We start from the raw sequence: 27,846 nt of genomic DNA, 5'->3' as shown, positions 1-27,846 counted from the left end.
CTGCTATGTATCAGATGCTATTCTAGGCACTAGGGTGATGGCAGTGAATGAGCCTGTCTTCCTGCAGCTTACATTGTAGTTGGGAGTAACAGACAGTAAACAAAGAAACAAACAAATGAACAGGGTTGTTTCAGATTGTGGTAAGTACTACGAATTAAAGAAAATAAAACAGGGGCATGTGATAGAGTAACAAGGGTGCAGAGGGATTGGAACTGGGTTCAGAGGATAGGGAGGAGACTTGGGCAGCCAGCCATGGGAATTTAGGGGACATAACATTCAGGTAGAGGCATCAACGTGTGCAATAGCCCTAGGTGGGAAAAAGCCCAGGGAGAGTGTACAGGCTAGAATGTCTGAGAATAGTTAAAACTGAGGTTGGAAAAGACTTTTAGAAAACGGAGATAACGGCTGAATTTTCATCATGCAAACCATGATGGTCTTTCTTAATGAGAACAGGAAGCCTGCCCCAGAAGAGAGGAGGGAATATTATACAACCAACATCATTCCTGTTTGTCTTTGGTAGCAACACACAGTCTTCCTCAGAAGGCTGAGCAAAATAGGCCTCACTGTGGGCCTGGGGGCCTAGAGCTTGTGGGAAGCTCCAGGGCCCAGCCTTATAGTATTTGCATAGCTGTTGCATTTTTAAGGGAACTCACCAGAGAGGAGAGAAGAGCAGGCTGAGGGAATAACTTCAGAGACAAGGAGGTTTAGAAGGAAGGGATAAAGGTGGTGGGAATGTGGCAGGGGATGAGAAGGCGTGCTCAGTGCTGCTTGGCTCTTGACTGTTGCAGGTGGGGGTTGTGTCCCTGGGTTGTGTGTATGCACTAGACAGAGAATAGATAGTTCTGATCCTATTTAAGAGGCCAGCACGGGTCTTGATGGAGATAATGGCATAGTGAGCCATCTCCGTTCTAGGAGAATAAAGTGATCGGTGTAGAAATAGGCTGATCCCCGTCGGGGACACTGGAAGCTGTGGCTGTGTCACATGTGCAAATGCATGTGTATGCCTGGGTGGGGCGGTGGGCAGAAACGTGAGCATGTGTGGTGTGCGTGTGGAATTTCTCCAGCTCAGTCCAAGCCAGCAGGCAAGTAGTAAATCAAAACAAATGGACAAGCTTATTCTCATTTCTCTGAGAAGAGGGGGAGAAAGAAAGCCTGTTCTGACCACAGACATTAGAAAATGAGAAGGTCTATGAGCTCATGGTGTCCAGGGCCCCTGCCAGGTGGCTCTGCTTCCTCAGCAGGCTGGTGCCCAGGCACTCTGAGCTAAGAAGCTGCAGAAGGTGTGGTGGCTGCCCAGTGTCCCCATTTGGGAAGTCGGCTCTGGGGCTATGATTTCATGTTCTGACAAAGAATGTCCATATTTACATATGCATCATATTTGGCTCTGATGTTGGAAAGCGTTAGCACTTTCTAAATTGGTTTTTGCTTCTTTGCATCTTGGCAGAGCCCACAGAAGGGCAGTTTCTCTGGGTCTCTCAGTGACCGCCATTGTCTGGCCTGGTTCTGTTTAGATGTCAGACACTAATGAGTCTGGGAACTGGGAACAGTGTTTAGATGTGGCCCTTATTCCTACTACCCTAACTGGAGGCAAGTAGAGTCCTTGGTAATCCTCTTATCAGATAACAAGTTCTCTGTGAGTGGGCAGGGGAAGAGGAGAATTGTGGGAATATACCAATTCTGTTTCTTCATGTTTAAGCACTGAGACTCCTGGAAGACCTTTTAGAACAAGGACGTGGACACATAGGGAGGCTCCTGTCTATGTAGACATACCTCGGGCAGTGGCCTGTGTTTCATCCCCTGCAGTCTACATGGCAAACGCCTATGCAAAGCCCTGCTTACATGTGACCTCCTTGTGATTGCTTTCTCAACACCCATCCTCTCCTTTGTCATCCCAGTTCTTTTCCTGACTCTTTCTCATCATGGCTCTGATTATACTGCCTCAGGGTCCATTTTCATTTGTGTCTCTCCCCACCATGCTGTGGGTTTTTCTAGAGCAGGGACTGTGTCTTACTCATCTTGGCACAGATGCCTGTTGACTGACTAAAAACCCCAAGGTTCTGAAAATCAGCATTTTTTTTCCTTTCTCTCCTCCCTTTGTATTCATTCAGCCTGCATTTATTGAATTCCTATTATGCACCCTGCACAGTGGTTTGGTGTTAGGAATACAAATATGAATAAGACATATTTGTTCACAGTCAGTATTACTGTGAGAGACAGAGGGCAACCAGGTACATTGAATAATGTATGGTAAGCACTACATTATTCAACCATTCAAGAATTATTTATTTAGTGCCTACCATCTGTTCTAGGCTCTGAGGATACATCAGTAGAAAGAAAACAAACAGATAAAGGTCCCACCCTCATGGCACTTACATTTGAGTGGGAGGGATACAGATGATAAGCAAACAGCTATGCATGTTAATTAGTACCTTAGAAGGTGATAAGTACTCTGGAAAGAAATAAAGCAGTCAAGAGATGAGCAAGTGTGTGTGTGTGTAGGTGGTTGTAGCTTTAATCATGGTGATGAGCTCAGCTCTCACCTAAGACGGTGGTGATGCGGTAAAGACTTGACAGAAGTAAAGAAGCTGGCCGTGCTGTTATTTGGAGGAAAAGTATTCCAAGTGTGCTGCAAAGGCCCTGAGGCATGGAGACTGGGATGAGCAGAGAGGAGAATAAGGCAGATAAAGTCAGAGAAGCAATGGAAAGGGCAGGTGCAGACCAGGACTACAGGTCATTGTCAAAATTGTGGCTTTTACTCAGGTGGCAGGAAGCTATTAGAAGGTTCTGAGGTAAGGCATGACATGATCTTTTACCAGGATCCCTCTAAGGTACAGGTTGGCAGAGTGGAAGTGGTGAGAAGTTGCCAGATTCCACATATAATTTGAAGATAGTATTATCAAGATTTGAAAAATTGAAAGAGATATCCAGGGTAATTCCAAGGATTTTTGGTGTGAGCACCTGAAGTGGCATAGTTGCCTTGAATTGAGATGCCGCTGGGAGGAGCAAGTTGCAGAAATATTATCAGGGGTTTGGGTGTTGATTTGTTAAAGTCTGCAAGGTCAAAGAGGCTGCTGGAATATGAATGGAGAGAAATCCAGCCTGGAACTGTGCAGTCTTCTCGTTACATATAGTAGTTAAGTTCCGTGAAGTCCCGTGAACACTGAGTTAGTGAAGACTGAGCCACTGCTCCGAGGGAAAGACAGGGTTAGGTTTCTGTGGGCCTCTGATCACATTTTCAGCAGCTGATTGATACGTACCCTTGTTTTATGTGTGTTTCTGTTCAGCAACACCTCATTTAATATTATTGTTGATTTATTAACATTGAACTCATGGCCAACAGCACATGACTCGTGCCTGAACAAACCTGGTCAGACACATGTGTTTTCTCCATAAGGCACATCCAGGCCTTCCTGTGCTTAAGAATCTACCCACACTTCGGCATTATAATTGGGGCCCATCTGAAACAGTGAAGTCAACAAAACGCACCACAATGTGAAAAATGTGGCGCTAATTAGATCATGAAAACAATACTTGTTTACAGTGTGAGAGCCAAAACAAGAGGGCAGAGCATTGCCGCTTTGACCTCACCTGGGAATGTGCACCATGGGCAACTCAAAGGTTTGGCCACTCTGCTCATGTCCACAAATGACCACGAAAGCATCACGTATGGATTTGGGGGCTAGAAGTAAATTTTAGTGAGTAGGCAAATTAAAATATATGGAATCCATGAGTAATGAGGATGGCTGTGTTTGGGAGCTGAAATTCTCTGGATGCATTTTAAAGCCAGGAATCTGGATAAGATTGCCAGCCAGGTGGGTATAGATGGAGGACAGGAAAGGCCCCAGGGCTGAGTCATGGGACTCCAGGATCCATGGAGTCAGCAGCAGGTTAAGTAAGAAGAGAAGCAGGGAGTGTGGCATCTGGAAAGTGCGTCAAGTTGGAGAAAGTACCATGTCAGTTGTTGCTACTAAGTCAAGTAAGATAAAGACTGAATAAGTATTGATCATTGGTTTTGGGGATCTTGAATTATAACTTAACTAGAGGCCCAGTGCACGAATTCACCCATAGGTGGGGTCTGGCCTGACTGCCCCGATTGGGAGGGGGTTGGTGTTGGGAGGGTGATGGAGAGCGGGGCCAGCCGGGGGCGGAGGGGGTGGTGGTGAGGGGGGGGCGTGGGCAGTTGGCTGGCTGGTCCACCCCCTGATCAAACTCCCGGTTGAGGGGACAATTGCTATTAGCCTTTTATTATATAGGATTATGACTAATTATGTCTGTGAGAGCCTGGCCATCAGAGAAATGCCAAGGAGAAGGTAAAACAGGTCTTTGCAAGGAGACCCCAGCATGTCAATCCTGAGGATAGACACAGCCAACTCCACCTGCCATGGGATCTTGGACAAAGAAGCCACAGCCTCATTTCTTCTGGGCAGTTTTCCATTTGACCAGGGCAGAGCCCAGCCATGTGACATCTGTGAGGCAGAAGAGAGAGAGTGTTGTTCTCCCCTCTGACTCAGGGGACTCTGCTCCACTAGCCCAGGCCAGGAGCAGAGGGTTGCTGATTGCTTTTAACTTTAGTTCAGACTCCTGGGTAGAAGTGTTGTTTCAATTTGTGAACACTGTTGTTTTGTTGTCATTGTTACCTAAATGACTATTCAATTGAATAGTTAATTTTGGCAGCATCAAGATTATTGCTTCAGTTTAAATTAGCTCTCTAATAATGGAAAAATACTAAAAAATGGCTGTTTATCCCAAGTATCCCAATGCACATAGTGTCATAGAAGAAGGCAAAGGAATCTGAGCACTTGAACTTCACCCTTTGCCCATAGCTGCTGCCCAGATCACACATGCCCTTTATAAGGAGCCATAACCCTTGCAGATTGTCACTTCAGCAGGAGTTGTGGGCATCTCTCCATCCATAAGTGTTGAGTTCCTACCACAGGCAGCACCGAGAGCTCCTCCACTGGAGGATGGCAAGTGGGCAACACAAATCCACACAAGCATGTTTCCAGTGTCAAATCACTGACATCGTTTAGAAGCAACATCCCAGATACAGGTGAGATAGATCAGCAAGGGCTGGAACAAAGGGGAAAGCCGTGGCAGAAGCAGGATTTGAAGGAAGGGTAGAAATCAGGGGAAGATGAGGAGAGTTAAAGATGCAGGCCAGCAGGAGAACGAAGGCCTGAGTTATGATTCTCGTATGGTCTGGGAGAAATGAACAGGCTCATTGGGCTTGGAGAGAGGGCGTGCCTAAGTACTCCGAGATAATTTAGGGGAAATCAGCTCATCAGGATAGCATGGTGACCATCGCTATGGTATTGACCTGGATTTAGATCCGTGTAATTGAGTTGGGTAGAACATTCCCCTCTGTGTCACCAGTAAGGGAGAGAGGCAGAGCTAAGAATGTTAGGAAAGTTACTGCTCTGGAAACACTAATTAAAACATCCAATGGGGCCTCCTGAATCCCTGAATAGAAACAGAAAGCGCCCTTTCAGTCAAGTAATTATGAGACGAAAGACACACCTACTCCTATTTGGTAGAGGAAAGCCTGTTGACTAATTTCTTGATACTGCTATTTGCACACTCACATGATTTCTCAGATTCTGTGGGTCTAGTTCTCCTGTTTTCAGAAAGAAAATTAAGGTATTTTAAAAGAAGCCTTTGCCTATAGATTAAGTGATAAAGTGTCTCGCCAGCGGCAGGCGAGCCTGTTCTCTCTCACCAGCGAGGAGATTCAGGAACCAAAACTGCACTTGGAAAAGGGGGAGGAGGCTGGGGCACGCTGGCTTTCACGGCTCTGTCCTGTGTTTGAGTTACATGACACTTTCTGTTTTCATAGAGCCTTACTGAGTGATATTGCCTGTCTCTGTTCCCGTCTTCACTCAGAACAGACAAGAACACGCGGATTACATTGATTGACACCACCCATTTCCATCCTCTTCAGCAACCTAGGTCAGGGCAGTTCCTTTCGTCTTTTTCCACGGTTCCTCTGTTCCCTTTAACCCTCACTCTTCTGTGTAGCTGTTTTCCCCCACAGAACTTGATTTTCATTTGTTCACTTAAATATCACATTGCAGTACCCGGCTATAAGCATTACATCATTGTTCTCATTCTCTCAGACTGTTAGTGTTGAAACAAGATTTTATATAACTGACAAATTGGCATACAGGGCACAGACAGGTGGGCGGAAGACTCAGATAAGAATTTTCTCTTCTCTCTCTGCAGCTTCGCGGTGACAGCCAGCCTCACTTTATCACACCGAGCTGTAACCAGGCCCCATTCGTTAGTGGGGACAGGGGACGGCCCCTGGGCGGGGGGGAGAGGGGGGGCGGGAACGTGTAGATCCTGCTGCTTTTATTACCCTTGACACAGTGAGCATGGATGGGGACAGCTCACTATCAGAGTGTGAGCAAAGTAACCCACCCTGCCTTGGAGGAGCCCCCACTCCACACAGCCAGTCCCACTCACTCACTCCTAACACTTCTAAAGCATGTCTCATCCTTCTAGAATTTCTTAATGCTCCCCTCGAAATCTTTGATATTGGGATGGAGTCTCATAGTTTCTAAACTGTTCCATTTTGTTATTTTTCTTTTAGTGATTAAAAACCAAAATATTGGAATACTCTGCCTGTCTTCTTAGTTTTGAAGTGTAGCTTCTTACCAGATTTCAGAAGCTAGGAGGGGCTTAAGTGCAAAGCAGTCCTCCCGTTGTGGTCACAGCAGTTAAGGCGGAGGTTGAATCTTGGGAAAACCCGTAAGGATGGTCTCAGGATTCTCTGTTGCCACGTTGTTCTGAAACGCCTTACTCAGAACATTCTCTTTCCTCATCCCACTGAATTCCAGGTCTCTCCCACACTTTCACACACCACCGCCCTCCCATTTTCCACTCCCTTCCCATTCCGTAGCCTCACTCCCCACCCTCCAGCCACAGTTTGGCTTTGGCAGCATTTGAATAGTAATCCAGCTCTGATCAGAGTGGTAACTATAAACCAGGATGGTGCTTTAATGGGGACTTTTCATGCCTGTGGTAAAATTCAAGAGCTACTAGGAAGATCAGAGTGAGCTGCTCTTTTGCGAAGCATTTTTAGTGCATTACAACTCTAAGGGCAGGATGCGAAAGAGAGCAGAGCTATCAAGAAACTTCCACTTTTAACTTTGGGTTGCAAGTAAATCACAGGCAAGGAGCGATCCTGTGATTCAGCTGTATTTCTATTTGCCAGAATGTGGATTACAATATCCTAAGCCCAAGTGAACTAACACCTTTTTAAGATGCTCTCATTGATCTGGTTTTTATTTATTTGTAATATCCCTGCTGCTGAAAATTCTACTATTGACAGGAAGTAGATCTGACTAAGCACATTCAATATTACCTCCTTGTTATAATGCGGTTCTTACCGACACCCAATTCTCCTCTGAAATGTATGCCTGAATTTTATTTTCCTGATCTTAAGAACTTTATTTACCCTGTGAGAACAGGCCACAGCGGGGTGGAGCTGTTCCTTCTCACCCCCTGTGGACACTCCTCAGGGACAGGACACTGTCTAGGATCCAAGTGTCTAGCCCTGGACACAATCCCTGGTGGCATTCCTCAGCACGAGGGGAAGCACAGCTTCCATTTGAGCTCTTTTCCACAAAGGCCTGACTCCAGGACAAAAGTGCAGGTGCCCTTTAAGACAAGAAACTGAGGTGTGGGAAGCGAATGAGCTCTCCGAGGTCCACTGGCACAGACCAGGCCATAATTCTGTCCTCTGAGTCAGTGCTGGCTGAGGTGACAGAGGTGATGCCCTCCATCCATGGACAGTCTTAGGGTGTTAAGGCACTCTCATGGAGTTCAGGCTCCCGCTAGGCACTTGCTTGTCTGCCAGGCTCCTCCTGTGAAGACCCCATCACACTTACCAGCCTGCCTGGCAGAGGAGAACTTGAATCCAGCCCCTAAGGGTTGGGATCATTCATGAGCCACTTGGGAAAAGCCATGATATTGAAAGAAGCCTTTACTCCCTCTGGCCATGACTGACTTCCATCTCTGAGGGCCTTTCCTCCCCACTGTGACATGCATGAAGTCGGAGTCAAAGGCCTTTCTCCTTGGCCTCTTCAGGGAGGCGAGGCCAGGCAGCAAGAGAAACAGATGAACCTTAGACTAAGCCATGGGCCAGCAAGTCACCTGTGCCAGCCTCTTCTTGCTCACATCATCGGCTGCATGGCAGGTTGGACCTTTTAAACCCATTTGGAAGACAGAGCCTCCTTCAAAGACAGAGCTGCTGTTAACCTTGGAGTCTGCTCAGCTCTATCTCAGCAGGAGGGGGAGATGGCCGGAGTATTACATACTCCAAAGACTGAGGGACAAAATTAGAATATGCCCATTTTTATAAGTAGTCTTCTGGAACAATTTTTTCTAACCTCCCTTTAAAAAAGAATTATAACTGGGGCCAATGAAAACAAGATTGGTTAGAGCTGGGCATTGCATCCTTATAGCTACTGAAAGGATGGGAGGGGACTCAGGGTGATGGAGAAGGTAATCTTGATGACACCTGGCCTGGATGTAAGAGAGTGTGGGGTGGTGGGGGCTGGGGGGGGGAGGGGGAGGATACAGAGGGCCCTGGAGAGAAAATATGGAAGGAATAGTCTCCCTCTTGCCTCAATAAATGCCGATTCATAAAGGTGCCATGGCAAGCCAGTGTTCCACGGCCATCACAGGAATCTCTGATATTACGACAAATTGTCCTGTTTCCAAAGCATTGTCTGTCAGCACAAGGAGCAGGTGATTCCTGGGCTGCAGTGTCTAGAATGGTGCCTGGATAGAGTGAGGACTGTGTAGACAGGTTGGTGACTAAGTGAGCAGAAGGATCAATAACTAAATGAACAAAGGGACCAGCTGGACAAGAGGCATGTGTTGGGGATTCTAAGGCTCCTTCCAATTCAGATTCAAGTTCTCACGCGCTGCCCTTCCATCACACGTGGGCCGAGCTCAGTCCTGACTTCTGAAGGCTTTAATCAAAAGGGTGAAAAATCTTAACTTATGAATCACTTCACTATGTTGAGTTAGAATCAAGTGAAAAAAACAAATGATTTCAAGGATCTATCTGTCCATCCTTATTTCTAGACAATAGCTTTTGCTTCTATGGTTTTACCAACTTTTTTTCCTTACATAATAACTACCACTAATGATATCTATAACTTGTTGTGTGCTTATTATTTCCTGTAAGCCACATAATAAGTTTAAAAGTTGGACTTTATTAATGTTCCATTTTACAGATGAGCAAACTGGAGGTTTAGAGAGATTAAATGACTTGGTCAAGTCACATATAGAGTAAGTGATGGATCCTAGGTTTCCTTCACTGAGAAGGCAATGTGCCTAACTGTTTAAAACTTCTTAAATCCAGACAACTAAAGTTGTTTTAAGTGAATGTAACCTAAGCTTCACATCTTTACCTCACATTTAATTCTGCAATGATCCTTTATATCCCCCCTACTGCTTCATCTTTACACCTGCTACTTTCTTATCAGAATACATGAGGCATATTTTCACAGCTCCACTAGCCACAGCAATGTGCTCCCCCCCACACACCCCCTTGCCACGCATCTTTCCCATTCTTCCCATTTGCACGGTCTCTATCATTTGACTGTTGGAGGTAACATATTACTTCCTTGGATATCTTCAGAGTTTTATTTAGAGTGAGTTAACCTTAAAAAGCAATCACACCTCTTCAAACTTGCCGTGATCTTATCTGTCTGGGCCTGATGCCATCCTCAGGAAGCAGTGGAGGCGGGATTACCCCACGGCTTGTGTCTGCAGGGAGTGCCCAGACAGCAGCGCCATGGACGCAGGGGTCAGGTCTGCCTTCTCCACCCCACGATCCCATTGCCTGACCTGGGCCCCAACCCATTAAACGATGGCGTAGAGGGAGAAACACCACCTCGGGCCATTGGTTCATTTTCTGGCACCAAGGGCTGCTCCTGCCACCCTGGAAATTGTGTCTCTGTCCCATGCCCACCGGAAGTGGTTATCTTTGAAGTACTGAGAGGAGTGGTACTCAAACATCCATAGAGGAGAACAAATTGCCTTGAACATGAGCTTCTGAGCTTGGGAGCAGGGTGGGATCTCAATCTCCTCATCTCTCAGCAGCACCTGCTCTTCAGGCTGCCTTGAGAGGATCCACCACTTACTATCCACTGTAAGAGCCTGAGGATGGATGATTGTGGCCCCACCTTCACCCCTCCAAGATAGCCACTCTCCTTTTTTCTAGTTCGACTTCGTTAAGCCATTTCCTCTCATTCAGTAAGGAAAACAGGTGATTGAATTGTTTTTTAAAAACAAGATGAAAGGTTTCTGAAATTTTTAATTTTCTTTTTGCAATCGCTGATATCTTTCCCTTTACCAGGAAGCCTTGCTCTAAATCAGTATATTTCAACGTAGTTTACGGAACACGTTTCCTATCAAGTGGAATTTTCCACTGTAGGTAGGTGGTGAGTCTCACAGCAGTAAATGCCATTATTTTATATTTTAAACCTGCTGTTTCACTGAAGAGTGTGAGTTAAGCCTGAGGCTGAGAAGGACCACCTCTGTCCATGGGTAGCTTCCGCTGGTGGGATGCTCTTCTGAGGCTGCATGGTTTCCGTGGAGATTCACTTCTATTTCCTGGTGTAAACAAAACAAGCCAATATGATGCTATTCCTATCAGGAATAGCCAAGAATACTGAATTAATGGCCCTGAGATTTGACCAGGCAGGAGGTTTTAAGAGATCATTTAACAAAGTATCTTTTCTGCCCTTTAACCCTAAAACTAGAAATTCTGAGATCCTGTTAAAAGGTTTTATGGAGAGCAGCATGAATGTCAAACGTACCTGCACACAGAGCACTGGGGCTAATTCTGTCTCTTTAATCCCCAAATTCATGTCAAAAATCATTTGCTTAAGGATAGGTATTTAGTGATTGATTTTATACCTAATACAGGCACTTCCCAATTGACAGTTGAATTCCAAAATTAATTTGTTGCCCTCCCTCTTATTTTTTTTCCCTGTACCTACTCACTACAAATATTTGAGGCAGCTAAGTTTATTTGTAAATCACTTGTATGGAATTTGGAAAATGTTTTCTTATAGAAATAGCTGTGTGTGTGTTGAGTAGTTTGGGTTCAGTTGAATAACCATTGGTTGAACAATCACAATGTGTGAATCTCATTTGACAATGAGGTTCACACAGCAGTGAATGGATGCATAAGGTATAGTAGGAGCTTACAGCAAGGCTAGTGTATTATAGGATTTTGCTCGATGGACCTGGGAACCCAACTGCCCTGCCCAACCCAGGTAGAGCTGCCTCCAACCCAGCGCTACTTTCTCCTCCTCTAAAAGGCTGCCTTTGGCCAAGCTTAAGGGATAATCAGAAGGTGGGACCTGCCCTAGCTGGTTTGGCTCAATGGATAGAGCACTGGACTGTGGACCGAAGGATCCTGGGATCAATTCTAGTTGAGGGCATGTACCTCAGTTGCAGGCTCCTCCCTGACCGGGCCCTGGTTGGGGGCACGTGCTGGAGGCAACCAATTGATGTGTCTCTCTCACATCGATGTTTCTCTCTGTCTTTTCCTCTTTCTTCCACTCTCCCTAAAAATCAATGGAAAAATATCCTCAGGTGAGGATTAACTAAAAAAAGAAGGATGAGGAGGAAGAGGAGGAGGAGGAGGAGGAGGGGAGAAGAAGAAGGAAGGGAGAAGGAGGAGGAGGAGGAGGAGGAGGAGGAGGTTGGACACTGACAGCCCCCAGGGATTGGGCCTTGAAACGCACTCAAGGAATCTCTGTGTGCCCTCTCTACAAGAGTCTTTTCCTTCTGCCATGGATGTGCGAGGAACCCAAGCCCTTTCCTGCTCTGCCTTGGGGCTGAGGGCATGCAAACCAGCCACAGTGCCTTTTAATGACTACTCTCTTTGTCCATAGCTCCAATTAAGTTATTTAATTAAAAGCCTCCTTCTATTAGAAGGTGTGGGGGGGGGCGGGCGAGAGTCATTGCCAACCTTCTACTACACAAGAATTCTGCTGGGTACAATTAGAAGAGAAAATTGTTTCTTCTTGATTAAGAAGTTCTGCAGCACCTGCAGGCAGCGTTGGGACAGAGGTGGAACTGTGGCAGGGCTCAGAGAACACTTATCACTTTACAAGGCTCCGGATGGGCTGTGTTCTGGGCCTCCTCAGCCTGGGAGCTCATTTGTCTTCTGAAAGTTTATAAATTGGATGCTATGACTTTTAAGAATTACAGCAGGAGTCCTGCCAATAGTGTAAGATGGATCACACAATATAAAGGAGTTTAGCTGGTTCTTAAAGTGGAAACTAAAGATCAGATCTGGTCTAAAAAGATCAGAGTGAGAAGTAGACTCTCCAAGTGGGACATGCTATGGAAAGGGATCAAGAAAATGGTAGGAGATGGGCCAACACCTGGTGAATTAGACACCTGGGGAAATAACGGAACCAACTACAGAACACAGAGCAGGAGAGAAAATAGCCTGGCTCCTCTCAGGAGTTCCTTATGACTCAGTCACCATATCAGATTTTTGAAGGATTTGAATGTTGCCTGAAAAAAATTTTTTTTCAAGAATTACTATGAGATGAAAAGTAGCTACTTAAAGTGACATAGTAGGCTTGTTCAAACAATGTCCCCAAGAAAATTTGGTTCCAGAATCACAAGTAAAATTAGATTTGTATGTGTGCTGTGATGCAATTTTTAAAACATTTTAAGTTGGTGAAAATAATATTTCCAAAGTAATTGGCTTTTTCTTTTTTGTCATTATATTATACTTCCTGCTTCACCCTCTGCATTTCCAGTGCAATTAAGACCTCACCAGAAGACAAGTGGTTCACTTGCCGCTAATTAGTTAAAAAGTATTTCTAGTTTATTGTTTATATAATCCAGATAAAAGACAACACTAAAAAGGACAAGAAGTTTGGCACATGGACACAGACTTGCACGCCCAATATGTGACCCTGATATTTGTTAATAATATAGAACTTTCCCCCTAATATCCATGTACTGACCCTGGCATCATTTTGTCAGTGGCCTCTTTTGTCAATTGCCATAATAGAAGCATCTGAGAAAGATCCAGGTATCTTTTTTTAAAAAAAAACAAAAAAACCCCACATATTTGATGTTATGAACTTTAACATTTAAACAAAGTCCCATATTTTGAAAAGAATATGTCATCTGCGGCCTCAAGAATCTTAACATCTCAAGTGACATTCGGGTCCAAGTTGCATAAAAATCAGCCACTTGCTTTTCAGGTCTGTGCAGTGCCCCGCACAGCTCTCTAAAAGGCGGAATCTGCCAAAGTGTAGGTGAAATGCTGCGTGCCTCCTGGACGTGCGGGCTTCTGGAAGAAAACCGTGTCCTTTGTTCTTTGGGTTTCTGAATAATAGATGGTAGCCAGGAGGAAGACAAGGGGGAGGATGTTCTCTTAAAGAATCATCCCTCCCACCCCGACAGCGCTGGGAACTGTGAAGGACCACTGGAGAGAACACAGCATAGCTCCTCCTTGGATCGAGACCTGGTTTGCAGGGGCCACGTCTCTTTTCCCCTCTGCACATCGTGGCTCAGGGGGTGGGCCCAATCTTTGCTCATTAACTATGGGATCAGCTGTCCTGGGTGCTGACAGCTTCCTTCTCCACCTTCCTGTCGCCTGTGGCACCTGGTACATGGCGTGAGTCTGTGCTTGAAATCTTGTGCAAACTTCCTCGTGCCTCTTCACTCTGACATCTGTTCTGTGGGGTGCCTGGGCCAGGCTGGCCCTCCTTCTCCCTAAAGAGCCCTGCAGACGTCAGCTTGGCTCTGTCTCATGACACCTGCCCTCAGCTCTGCCAGGAGGTGAAGGTGGGTCCGACGTTCTCCCGTGAGCCTTCCCTGACTCTTGAACTTTTTATCAGGCCATGAGGAAGACCCCAGAGGCTCAGACATGTGCCCCTTGCAGAGATCCAGTCACTTCCCACCATCTGTGCCCGTGTGGCCACTCAGACCAGAGCATCAGCTCAGAGAGCAAACCTCCTAAATCAGCAAGACATTTACTGGAGGAATGGCTCCCTTTTGTCAGCCGCTATAATAGAAGTGTCTGAGAAATGTGCTCTTAACAGTTACGGGGAAAAGGAAGTAGTGATGCAGCCAGCTCCCAATTATCTGAGGGCCACTTCTCCAGTTTGCGAGCTTCCTTTTCTTTATAGTCTCATTTCTCCTTTTGCTACTGTGTTCAATGTGAACACTGCAAGGAAAGAATGTACGCATTTATCTGTTTTGCTCTTGTTAAAAACAAATAGTCTGATCGGAAGTCTGAAGGAATTGGGGCTGAAACCTGAAATTAGATTTGGGGATTACCTGTGGATTGCATTCCTTGCCATCATAACTAGAAACACTCCACAGTTGTTTGTCTGCTTCCCTGTTCATGCTCAGGAAGATTTATTTTCAACAGAATGAAAGAGGATTTTGCTGTTAGTTTCTCTGCACAGGATTTTTCCTACAGACTGAAGAAACTCTGACCTTAGCAATCAGTGCATCCAGGCGGAAAGAACTGGGACAGGGTGAGACTGATGGGTTCATAGCTACTGTGTAGCATCAGAAAATGAACTTCTCTGAGGCCCCTTTTTTCTCTCTGTCAGGGGCAGATAAGAGTAATTGTTAGAGCTGCTGACAGGCTCATAGTAGGAAATGTTTATGAATGACCAGCTTGAGGCCTGTCATGGCAGGCGCTTAGTCAGGCCAGGGCCCTCTGAGAGGAAGGAGGTGTGTTGCCCGCTCTCCTACTGGGTGCTTTGGGATGTGCTGGCCTCTCAGTCTCTCTGAGCCCCCACCTGTAACGTAGGAGCATGGTGATAAAGATAGTTAAGTTGTTCCCGCCAAGGTCAAATCCATAGAACACACAATTCAGCCCAGGATGAGTGCCTTTTAAGCTATAGCAATTTTGGTTTTTCTACCCTCTTAATTTTTCGGGAAAGTCTATGCTGGAGACACCTCAATTAGATAAAAAGATTTTGCTTGTGAAGATTTACTGTCTTTTCTTGTATTTACTTACTCTTTGCACAGATATGTATGCGAGACACTGGGTGGGTCTTCAGTACTGGGCTGTGCCACAGGGCCCGGAACAGGAAGTGTGGGGAAAGTGCACAATAAGCCCAGCCCTTGGGTGGGTGACTCCGGATGAAGAGTGGGTTAGAACCAAGGAAGAGAGATGAAATAGCACCTTCCCCGCTTCACCAACAAGAAAATGAAATGACGATACTGACAGATAACCCACCCAAAATCTTAGAGAATGAACTAAGAGCAGATCTGATACAAGGTTTCCAAAACCCAAAAGACCTACGTGGGGGCCAGAAGTGCCTCCTTGAGTTGAACTGATTTGAGGGGAGGTCACATTCCAGGCCCTAAACAGAACATACCTTTTCTGGCTCTATTTGTTCTGAACTGTAGTGCCTAGCCCAGCACTCACATAAAATAGTCACCTGTTAAGTATTTATTGATTGATTGATTGCATTTGATTGATAATCTATAGTCACACACACACACACACACACACACACACACACACACACACATGCTTATGCCTTCTTCTTTTTTTCTTGTTAGAAAAACCAACAAATAAAACAGGTCATACACCTCTACTCACTTTCAGAATCACATATAGCTCAGCCCAAGGAGAAGACTGAAAAAGAAAAAAACAAACCTAAAAATGTCATGTGTCAGACATTTAACTCGCCCGGCTTGTGTCTCTGTGATTTCACAGCTCCCGAGGTCCTCGCCCAGAAACCTTACAGCAAAGCTGTTGACTGCTGGTCCATCGGAGTGATTGCCTATATCTTGTAAGTATCGCTTGCCACGTAGGCTTCTTTTTTCCCTTTTTTTTAATTGTGGCAAAATAGACATAAACAAAATTTACTATTTAACCACTTTAAGAATGCAGTTCAGCAGTGTTAAGTATATTCATATTGTTGTACAATCATCACCACCATCCATCTCCAGAACTTCTTCATCTTCCCAAATTGAAACTCTATCCTCATGAAACAATAACTCCCTATCCTCCCCCTGCCCCCCCACACACCTGTGGCAACCACCATTCTACTTTCTGCCTCAAGGAATCTGACTACGTATTCTAGGTTCCTCATGTAAGTGGAATCACACAGTATTTGTCCTTTTGTGTCTGGCTTATTTCACTTAGAATAATGTCCTCAAGGTTTAGCCATGTTGTAGCATATGTCAGAACTTCTTTTTTGAGGCTGAATAACATTCCATGTTGTGTATATACTACATTTTACTTATCCATTCATAACATTGCTATACAGTAAACACAGGTGTACAGATATCTGTATTAGTACTGCTTTCAATGCTTTTGGGTGTACTTGTATATCCAGAAGTGGAGGGCTGGATCATATGGTAATCCTATGTTTAACGTTTTGAGGAAAAAGTTACTATTTCCCAAAGCAGCACAACCATATTACATCCCCAACAGCAATGCACAAGTGTTCCAATTTCTCCACATCCTTGTCAGCACTTGTTGTTTTCCACTTGCTGATAATAGCCATCCTCATAGGTGCAAAGTAGCACCTCATGTGGCTTTGATTTGCATTTCTGTTACGGCTACTGATACTGGACATCCTTTCATGTGCTGCCTTGGCTTTCTGGGGATGCACATCACTATGAAAATATCAGGGTGTCCCTAAACGAAATCACAATGAGAAAAAATGTGATGGAAACCAAAATGTAGCCTTTGGATTCCTCATTTCTTCTCAGCTCACTTATTGCCACTCTCTAGGAAATGCAGTCTGAGGTCATAGGCTCATTGCAGTTACTTCATGATGATCAATTTTTTAAAAAAAATATATTTTATTGATTTTTTACAGAGAGGAAGGGAGAGAGACAGAGAGTTAGAAACATCGATGAGAGAGAAACATCGATCAGCTGCCTCCTGCACATCTCCCACTGGGGATGCGCCCACAACCCAGGTACATGCCCTTGACCGGAACCGAACCCGGGACCCTTCAGTCCGCAGGCCGACGCTCTATCCACTGAGCCAAACCGGTTTCGGCAATTTTGTTTTTTATTGTTATGTTTTATTGTGCTTAAGTCTACTATAAAGTTATTTTTAAGTTACAATTTCTTTTTCCAACACTTATTATTAAACATACTTTTATGATGGGTTTAGGTTAACTAGTTTCTGTAATTGATAGAAAATTAACTCTTTCTCCTCATTGTCCCCAAGAAAGGGAACATTTCCTAGCAGACAGAGCCCACTGCACAGTGAAAGACTGCGATCAGTACAGGACTGTGATCAGAGAAAGGTCTGACAGTGTGTGGCATCCTCAAGGAATGCTGGGAACACACACATACACACACACGTGCCTCATTACCTGAGAAGAAAATGATCTTTCTATAGCATACATTCAGCTGGGCAGCTTTTGTAGATGACTAAGATAAAGAACAGGGGGTGGTGGAGGAACCAGTTTAGGGGGTAGGTGAGATTAAGCATTTCATTTGGGGCATGTTAAACTTGAGACCCTGTTGAGATATCCGTGGACTAGTGTATGCACACGTGGAGGTCAGAGGTCTAGGGAAGAGATACTGGCGTATGGGTCTGGGTATGATTTGAACAGTTCTGCATCCAAATCCTTATAAGTATACGATAAATTATTTGACTGGATTCAAGTCTAGCATTAAGCAAAGAAAAACTGTATTTCATTATTTCTATTTTAAATATAAACTTGCCAGTTGCTTGGTCATTACTAGCTTCGCTCCAGGGCTTCGTCTCGGGTTGATTTCATGACTGAGTCAGAATTGAACTGGCACCTGGGCTTCTGTTTGCCTTGCTGCCTTCCAGAGCCCGGAGCCTCTCACGCAGAGAATGAATGGAGTTTGGATGCCTCAGTTGTACCTTCCAAGATGTTCAGATCCTTGAGTGATAGGCCATATCCTGGATATAATTGCTACATAATATGGCTATGCTTGAAGAGCCACTAGTCTCGAATATATCATTATCAGTGTCAACAACTACCATGTCTTGAGTGCCTTTTCTGTTCCAGGCCCTGTGCTAGGTGCTAAAGATAGCAAGATAACAAAGGCACGATGCCTTTCATCAAAGTACTAACAAGGTATATGGTGGGACAAGAAATTCCATGAGCAGATTAAGTGACATGCAGGGAGGCCCGTGTACAGCTGTCGACGTTCCTGGGGTGAAGCACTATTGAGGACAGGGACATTCAGGAAGGAGGAGGCACCATCCCAGGTATGTGTAGAGGCTGGAGAAAACTAGCAGAAGCAGAGAGAAGAGAGCATTCTGACCAGGGGAGAGACGCAGGCACAGGAACGGGTGCCTGAGGCATGTTCAAGGGCTGATGTAAATGTCCTGAAAAAGGCCTATGGTCGGTGTTCTGGGCACAAAGCTGGCTCTGAGTTGAGTAAATGTTAGAAGTTAGAACTCGTGGGTATCGGCCTCAGACTCTTGCTATTTCCCACTGACCCACTGTGCCCAGACTCCCCATTCCCATCCTTCATTGAAGAGTGACCAGCACTCACCACCCCAGGGAAGCCAGGCATCCCATGGGGCTCCCTGCTGAGCTCTTCATTCTTCGCATCACCTGTGATGGAGAGGTGAGCCCCTGCAGGGTTTTTGGAGGCATTTTCATTTGACAGGCTGAGATATGAGATTGCAGCAAAGGGGGCTGGGACAGGCCACAGCACCAAATTTTCTCCTCTCCACACGCCATGCAAACATTCCTCATTTTGCCGGTGCAGCGACTTGATGAATTGGTTCTCTATTGATCTCCACGCTCATTTCTATACTATCCATCATTTGGGAGGAGAAATATCTTTCCTATCTGGGGGACTCATTTTTTAAAGCACATGTGATGGGTCCTTGTCCTGCCAAGAATCCCCTGTGGGGATCAGGACTTGCAAAAACATCTCTGCCTGCGGAGCTCAAGCTACTGGGAAGGGCTGAGGGTGGAGTGGCTGGACACCCTGGTGAGCATGCTGGTGTCCAGTCTGACGGGGTTGGCTCAGCCAAGACAAGTTCCAAGGAAATGAATGTCCCCACTCAAAATGAGACTAGCATTTTGTTGACCAAACTTGATTTTGTGATTGCTCGCAGGCTGCTTTCTTCTCACAACTCCAAGGGGAGAGTTTAATGATCACTTGCCTAAGTTATGCTCAGGAATACAACATGCTATGGAGAAAGGCAGCGAACTTTCACTGATACAACCACTGAGGAAGATCCTGAGGAGATTAGGCATTAGAGTGTTGGGCAGGCGGGATGGTCAGAGTATACTTGCCATGGGTGGTGAGGGCACTTACCCATGCTGTGACCTAGACCTGTGTGCCCAAAAGAAGCTCCAGGCAAAATACTAGGCTAGCCCCTTATTTTTTGACTGGCTTCCTATATTGTTCAGTTTTTAAAACTAGGCCACATAGATACTGATTGGCCAGTATACACAGAATAATTAGTTTTTTTAAGAGTGGAACTGAGAATGCCTGATCTCCATGCTATGTCCATTTTCTGAGACAAAGGATGGCCTTCACCAAGGTAGTCACCTTTACTTTAACACAGTGACAGCTGCCTTTTTATAGATATACTAGAGGCCCGGTGCACAAAATTCATGCGGGGGATGGGGGGGAGCCTCAGCCCAGCCTGCACCCTCTCCAATCCGGGACCCCTCGGGGGATGACCCCTCGGTTTAGATATCTAAACCAGCAGTCAGACATCTCTCTCATAATCCTGGACCGCTGACTCCTAACCACTCACCTGCCTGCCTGCCAGATCGCCCCTAACTTCTCCCCCGCAAGCCTGATCACCCCTAACTGCTGCCCGCCCCCCCCCCCTCCTGCCAGCCTGGTTGCCCCCAACTGCCCCCCCAGCTGGCCTGGTTGCCCCACGCAGCCTGTTCGGTCATCCATTCAGTTGCAATGGTCGCTTAGGCTTTTATATAGATAGATATGTCCCTGGAGTAGGACAGGATCCCAGCTTCAGTAGGAGAGAAGGTGGCGTGATGACCGAGCCCCGGGAAATAACCAAGCCTGGGTATTATGATGGTCGTTACTACCATCGGTATGAGGAGTGTTACCACTAATAAGAACAGTTAGCTGGCATTGCCACAGGCAGCAACCATCTCACTATATTCATAAGCTTTGCCAAGTGGGACACATGCCTCATTCAGGCTGCATGGGCCCGTGGTCTGGACATCGGCTTTAGAAGCTTAGAAATTAAATTAGATGTTTATTCATTTTGCTTAGACGCTCATAGTGAATTGATTCAAACTAGCCAAACCCAAAAGAGATTTGAAACCGGAGTGTCAGTTCACTAAATCATAACAAGATTTGTGTCCTGTGAGGTGATTGGAGATGCATGTCATCACCCTCACAATTTTCCTTGATAGGAAACATTCCGTGAGAAAGCAAATTAAAACCAGAAGTTTCCCTTAAGAACAAGGAATCAGAGCAGTGGAGTCGATGCCTCAGCAGTTTCCAGGGGGCCTGTAGTTGTCTCAGGTCACCCTTCTCCCCAAAGGGCATTACTGTCCATGGACACAGCTCCTCCTTTCGGCTCATCAGAGTGGCTGCAGCTGATCAGTTCTTACCCCCTCCCCGCCCCCGCCGGCTCCTTTCCTGCCTAAAGTCCAGCCACCACCCCACTTTTCCTTATTGTAGCTTCATCTTTATTTCGGCAGGCATTATAATTCCACGTTTACTGATTTGATTTCACTGACTGCATTTCCATGTGGCTGCTTTCAGAAAGGGTTTTCAGAAAGGTGCCTTATCGCCCTCCACATTCTGTACTGAGTGGGCCCTGTGGTGGCTCACTGCCTTTCTTAGCATCAGTCTCAGACACAAGTGCTTCTTGACCAGCTTTCAGCTTCGTTCGTGGCCTGTGATCCTTTCTCCTCTGCTTGGTTCACCTATAACCTGTTCGGAAATAGTCTAACATAAAATACTCTTTGGTTTCAAAAAGTGGGTGCAAAGCTATGCACAGTGGTGATGGAGGGAATTTTACAAGCTGTGCAATTAAGATAAAGAAAGTCTGCAGTTTAGATGATGGTAGGAGCACCTTCCTGCCAGTGACTTCAGGGAAGGTGAAATCCACCAATACTTGTGACTTTGTCTTTGCAAAGGCCCTGGGGTAGAGAGGGCGCCTGGAGGGAGAAGCAGGAAGGAGCTATGTCATCTGCATCACTTTTATACTCTGAATGGTATAGCTTCAGGCTGGATGGAAGCATTTCACCCCCTCTGCTCTCCTGCATTCATCCCAGCCTCATCTCCCGGAAGCTGCCATCTAGTAGCAGCTAACTGCTTCAGAATATTTATCCTGGAGAAGGGAAGGCAGGGGACTGACATTCACTCACGTAACTGACATGTATTGAGCCTAATATGTGTCGGGCAATATGATGGAGCTGCAGGGATGGATTCATTACCGCCTGGCCTTGGAGCAGCTCACTGTCTGCTGGAGGCGACAGTCAGTAAACACATAAGTTACATCCAGTCTTGCTAGCTGTCACTGAGATGGGAGGGAAGGGCTGGGAGAGCTCCCAGGGCAGGGCCGTGAACCCTGCCCGGCTTGGAGGAGGGCTGCTCAAGAGGTGACCGTGATCTGAGTCTCGAAGGACTGTCTTGCAAAGCCATTGTGCAGGAGATTGATAGCTTACCCTTCAAGACCCAATTATGTAAGGATATGACACGCTTGCTGTGTTTGAGAAAAGATGTACCAATCCATCTGAAACCTGATTTTTAAAATATAGCTTGGAAGATTTGATCCAATTTGAACATTTGGTATCTAAAACTTGGTGATGGGGAAAATAGAATTCTCTGAATTATCAGATTGTTAATTCACTAGTGCCATACTGAACCAACATAAGAGTCAAAAGAGGCCTTATTATTTTTAAATGTGTACCCTCTGGAATGTACGGCAGCACACAGAGGCAGAAGGGGAGTAGTGCGTAGAGAGTGAAAAGACCCAAAAAGTGCACAGAGGGGAAGGGCCCGCTCACCGGGGAGTACAGCAGCAAGTCATGAGTTCACACCACTGAGTCTGAGCTAGATTTGTGAGCAGAGATGGAGGTGGGAAGGGGAAAAGTTCCACTTCACACCAGCGAGTCAGGAAACGCTGGAGGTGGTGGGAGAACTTAGGAAGGGTGGACCAGAAGCACGTGAGCCGGGCTAGACAGCCTTCTGGCATCTGCTTTGCTAGCCATGCTCTAAGGCAGCGGTTCTCAACCTGTGGGTCGCAACCCCTTTGGCGGTAGAACAACCCTTTCACGGGGGCCCTAAGACCATCCTGCATATCAGATATTTACATTATGATTCATAACTGTAGCAAAATTACAGTTATAAAGTAGCAATGAAAATAATTTTATGGTTGGGTTACAACTTGAGGAACTGTATTTAAAGGGCCAGAGGGTTGAGAACCACTGCTCTAAGGGCTTGCCTTCTGGTCATCCTCAGAAGTGCATGTGGGACAGTAAATGGAGCCAGGGGACAAGTGAAAACAATTGAAGGCCAAGGTCAATGGGATGGAGGTGCCAAGGCATTTCCCAAATGCAGGTGTTGTTCTGCACAGACTCCGAACTGCTTACCAATCAGCTCATGACAGACAGAGGGAGAGGGGGAGAGAAGAAAGGAAGGAAGCTTGTGGGGGAGGGAGGGAGAGAGGAAGAGCCCAACATCCAAGAAAGCAATGTCTAGATGCACAGGTCGAATTGGAAATCTGCCCAGTTCGGAATCACCAGGTAGGGCTCATGTTATTCGTCTCCAGACTGGATATCGGCACCCTTCGTGGCTTCAGTATGAAATACATTACTTGTGAGAATAATTTTAGCTGCTGAAAGTTTGCTGTGCTTTTCCTGACACAGCATTCCTGCTGGTTGGACGCTCTCCTCACTCCTCCTCCTCCTTCCCCCGCTGTGCCTGCTGTGCCACTGGTAGCGCAAGCAGAGCTGAAAGTGGTCTTGTCCAAACTTCCTTCAGACATGTCTCACCCACAGGAGGAGGTGGACACCTCTGTGCCATCCCCCAGAATTCCCAGAGGAGCGGTCCATGTGGCTAATGCAAGATTATAAAAGTTATACACTTGGAAGTGGGGCCATGGATCACATACAGCTGGTTTGAACAATGTATTGTCTAGTCCAATCCTGTACCATGTGCAGAATTTGGTTTTAACTATTTTGCTCTGAGGAGGAGGTATGCTGCTTCTCACACTTGGGGAAGTGTTTGGTCTTCTTCCACCCCCTGCATGGCTCCCAGCCTTCAGCTCCAATTGTGTATAAACCTCCTAAAGGATGTGTTTCCTTTTGCTCCTCCAATAGTCTTTCCTTTCTCTTCTAGATCTTTCCTTGATCCGCTTACTCATTCTCAGCTTTGAAGGCGCTGTCCGGATCTCAGGGGCTGGCACGGGGCAGTTACCCATGGCAGCTCAGCAGCAGCCTTAGCTGACGTCACCTGCACATGGTTTTCATGTGGGAACCATTCCCTGATCGCTTCCCAGTTTGCAAGGAGAAAGCTCTGCAGTGCACCTACTCAGACATATAGGTTGCTGACATGATTGGATGACATTTTTGTGATGATTCAGGTCTCATTGGTCCCTTTGGTCTAAAAATCCGAGTAACATGTTGAAACCTGTTTTGCTCAAGAAGCGGGCCTTGCAACTAAGTACAAGAGACTTATCAGCTTAAAAGGCTTTGCTTTATTATTTTTAAAAGTCTGTATTATAATCCAGAGTCAGATGAAAATGCTGATTCCTTAGCACAGGCCCCAGACAGTGATTAAACACTTGAATACAGCCAAGTGCCAAGAAGGAAGGGCAAATGGTGCTGCCCAGAGTAGTTGTGTATTGATCAGATTCTAGTTTCCAAAAGAGGAACGCTCAGATCTGATTGATTTTGTGAACATTTTTCTGAGACTCTACACCTGGACTGGCCTTTTCGTGGCTTATCCAGTTGGCAGTGCATAGAGAGGTTTGTTATTTCAGTGCCCTGGTGCCCTGGGCTAATTGCATAAAAATTACTCTTTCTTCATAAATATGCCTTTGAGTAAATGTTCTCTGAAAATCTTTAGCTAGTCCCAGAACTGAAGGCTTCTAGGCTCAAGCTTGGAAATGTTGGAGCACAAAGATCAAAGCTTAAACGCAGGTCTCCAGTCCATTCTGTCCTCACAGTCACAACACAGCACACAAGACGGTGGTCAGAGGCCGCATCGCTCTTCCCGCCTTCATTAGCAGGTAGAAGTGTAGGTTAGGATGAGTAGACATGGGGGTGGTGTGTGTGGGCGGGGGGGCGGGGGATTCTGAGACTGCATAGGATTTGAAGATGTGTAGGTTCATTCTCACGTTCAGCACGTAGGAGATTGGACCGAGTCCCTAGGGCTCATCTCCTCCTCCCCCTCATGTTGTTCTTCCTGACGGGGAGCAGTGTCCCACTCAGAATGTTTCGGCTGAAGGACCCTGAAGAGGATTGGATGGCATTGGTGGGATGGATAAGGCGAGAGAGCTGGCGTTTGCTGTGGGTCAGGCACTTCATGTGTTGTGTCTGTTCTCTCTGTGTCCCCAACCATCGGTCTGTCTGTGCATCGCTATGTGTTTTATACACAATATGCATTATTACACAGCACATGGTTATATATTGTAATGTCTCTCTATAAGGCGGGCACTCCTTTCCCTGTGCCCGGAAGAAGCAGTCTAAGGCAGGATGACAGTTTCCCCAGGGTCACGCGCCGGCGGCTGTGGGTCCCGGGTCTGCATCTGTGGCGTCTTTTCTCTGAAGCCCAGGCTGAGGCGCACCTGGAGCCTCTGAAAGCAAAGTCAGCGTCGGCCTCAGAGAGCAGACCCTCCTCAAAATCACTGCCCTTCAGGGCCCTCCGTCCCATTAGATCAAACCGCAGGTTCTGGGTTGCCATTTTTGATGGTTAGTCAATTGTCAGTGTGAACTGTCGCACTCAAATCCTTTTCATATGAAATATTTAAAATAAGTTTTGGCACTTTATAAGCATGTTGCAGGTATTTAGAGAACTCACTCACATGTATGACTTGGTACCCAGCTACACTGGGTCAGTGAGGCGCCCCTGAGCTCGTACCCAGTCCCACGGAGGCCCGGGAGACTGACTGAGGGCTCCTATCCTCTGGGTCCCCTCACAGCTCCGCGTGGGAGCTGAGTGCTGAACTAAGGCTACGGGAAGCGACCCATTGGGGTTTGGTTCAGTAGAGCCTCAGGTTCACCTGTCTCCAGCCCTCTCTCCCACAGACAGGGCACAGTGGTCCTGGCTCTTCTCCCATCTGTCATTCCCGAAGGCAGCTGGGGAGACATTAGGTGTTGATTTTCTAACACCGAGAACTCTGAGCGGTCCTTTGTTTCCTGGGCAGGTCTTACAGCCTTGTTTCTGGCTTTGCTTCCAAATGTATCCCATGTGCAAACACGCCATCCCGGCTGCAGAGGCAGGTGCAGGGAGGGAGCGTGTGTTTCCCCATCTTTGCAGCAGCATGTATGGCTGTCGTGCTTAGAGGTTAATATGATGTGGCTCTGGAGTTGGATGAGGAAAGTTAACTTTTGTCCCACCCCTGAGATAGGAGCAAGTTGCCTAATCTCTCATGCATTTCCTCATCTGGAAATGGAAGATTGAAATAACTCCATCTGCACACATTCAGTGAGACAGTGTGTATAAGTTGTGTAGCTCAGTGCCTGGGATATAATAAATGCTCCACAGATGGTGGCTATGGTCATTAACTGTTGTGGGACACACACAACATAATCAGTCTGTAGAAAAGCCATCGTTCCACTTGTCCTGTTCAAACATGCTGGACGCTGAACTCTAAGGAGCAAGGGCAGGGCTGTCTTCACTGCTAGGTGATCAGCGTTCGGTGTGACGTTGCTGCTCAATAAAGATCTGCAGGATTGGATCCAAGTGGCATTTGTTGCTCTTCATGAGTGCTGTGGGCAAATAGATGCCAGATCTGCCCTGGTCCATCTCTCTATCTCTCTGGGACTCACTCTCCCAGTTTCCTACAGGGCAGGTTGGACCAGATGATGACTTCTGGACCGCAGAATAGAATTCTGTGGTTCCCTGCTCATCCCCCTACTGTGCAAAGTCCTTCTTCAAATTTACTTGCCAGCTTCTGGTTTGAGGATTCAGGTGGGAACAAGGGTACAGTGTGAGTTGTGTCCAGGCTGGAGGGCTCCAGAGCAGGGAGGTGGACACCAGGAGGCACCGTCCGGGCACGGGCAGCTGTGAGCGCAGGGAAGGCGGGTTGAAGACTTGTTGTGCTCCTTCCATCTGCTTTGAAGGACGTCACCTGTAGCTGGTGCTGTTGGCAATTAGGAAGCTTCACTGCAAAAATTATAACATTTAGTTGAAGTACTTTTTCCAGAATAAATACCCATTTCAGGGTGTTCAACCCTATTTCTTTCTTTTTTTTTTTTTTTTAAATTTCTTTATTGGTTAAGGTATTACATATGTGTTTTTATTCCCTCATTATCCCCCTGACCCCCCCCCACCACTCATGCCCTCATCCCCCTGTTGTCTGTGTGTCCATTGGTTAGGCTTATATGCATGTATACAAGTCCTTTGGTGCCGGGGTCCAACCCCAGCGGGTCCAGGGGTCCCCAAAGGTGTGGACGGAGTCGGCGAAGAAGGAATGACACGGAGACAGCGTTCAGTTGATCAACAGCCTAGCCAGGATCTCCAGCCAAGTTCTGGTCTTGATCTCCAGAGAGGCTCTGCTTAGGATCTCCAGCCAGGTTCTGTCCAGGTACTCCAGTCAGGTTCAGTGTCCAGGTTCCAGTCAGGTTCTCCTGCCAATCTCTGTAGTCAGGTTCAGTCCAGGATCCCTTGCCATGTTCTCCCGCTAGGCTCTGTCTCTAGGCTCTGAGGCCAGTCCCTCTCCAGGATCCTCCGGCATGCTCTCTCCAGCAAAGTTCTTCTGTCTCTAGGCTCCGTGTAGATTCTGTCTTCTTGATTCTGTTCTAAGAACCTTAATTCCTCTGCTAACAAGCATATATGTTAAAAGATCAATACGGAGTCTTTTTTCTTTAGACTCAGTATGGCACATCTTCTTAATCTAAAGATCAATACAGAGTCTTCTTTCTTTGGACTCAGTATGGCACATCTTCTCAATCTAAGAATCAATACAGAGTCTTCTTTCTTTGGACTCAGTATGGCACATCTTCTCAATCTAAGTTCTGTACTATCCACCTTCTTACCCTACTTATCCTCTATAGGGGGGTCTGTAGCACCCTGGTGGAGTCCTATCCGTCCCGAATGTGGGTCAACCCTATTTCTTAAGTCAACTTCAGTACGTGCTGTGGGTGTGCATGCACAGGCATGCATAGATGTTTCATGTAACTATTTCCCATTTATCAAAGAACCGTCAGTCAACAAACATTTATGGACTACCATTGAATGCTAATGAGAAGTACAGATACTGTGTGTGACATAGTATTTTTCTACCAGGAGCTCAGAATCAAGGTGGGAAAATAAATGTAATAATCGTGGGATAACCCTTTTTATATTTTTTGAGAGGACCCAAGAAAGAGATGGGATGGAGGCGCAGTGTGAGGAATGGGAAATGCTCGGGGAGGGGTGAGGAGGTGGGGTGGCAGTTCTGAAACGGTGAAGCATCTGTGGACTCATTCGCCTTGCTGAGCACACCCCGGGCTGAGTGCCAGGAGTGCAGACATGAGCGAGACGCTGTCACCTCACTCGGGGAGCTCAGCGTCTAACAGCGGAGACTGTGGTTGGAGATATCAACCTACCTGGGTGCCGGCAGCTGGGGAGCACAGAAGAGGAGTGGCTGACCTGGCCAGGGTGGGTCAGGAAAGGCTCCCGGAACAAGGGCCACACAGGTAGCTTGGGGAGCGAGGAAGGGAG

At 46.5% G+C, this 27,846-nt stretch overlaps 1 protein-coding gene across 3 annotated transcripts in view; it reads left to right on the top strand.

Moving 5' to 3' along the window:
* CAMK1D (calcium/calmodulin dependent protein kinase ID) overlaps positions 1 to 27,846 on the top strand; it is a 391,598-nt gene that overhangs the window by 340,255 nt on the left and 23,497 nt on the right. For all 3 annotated transcript variants that reach the window (XM_059711261.1, XM_059711259.1, XM_059711260.1), the window contains one exon: positions 15,740 to 15,815. In XM_059711261.1, the coding sequence (XP_059567244.1) occupies positions 15,740 to 15,815 (76 nt within the window). The remainder of the gene's footprint in view (positions 1 to 15,739; positions 15,816 to 27,846) is intronic.

Source organism: Myotis daubentonii, chromosome 1 (assembly GCF_963259705.1).
Source record: "Myotis daubentonii chromosome 1, mMyoDau2.1, whole genome shotgun sequence".
In the NCBI taxonomy this organism is placed as follows: Eukaryota; Metazoa; Chordata; class Mammalia; order Chiroptera; family Vespertilionidae; genus Myotis; species Myotis daubentonii.
This window is presented reverse-complemented; position numbering and strand designations above follow the sequence as displayed.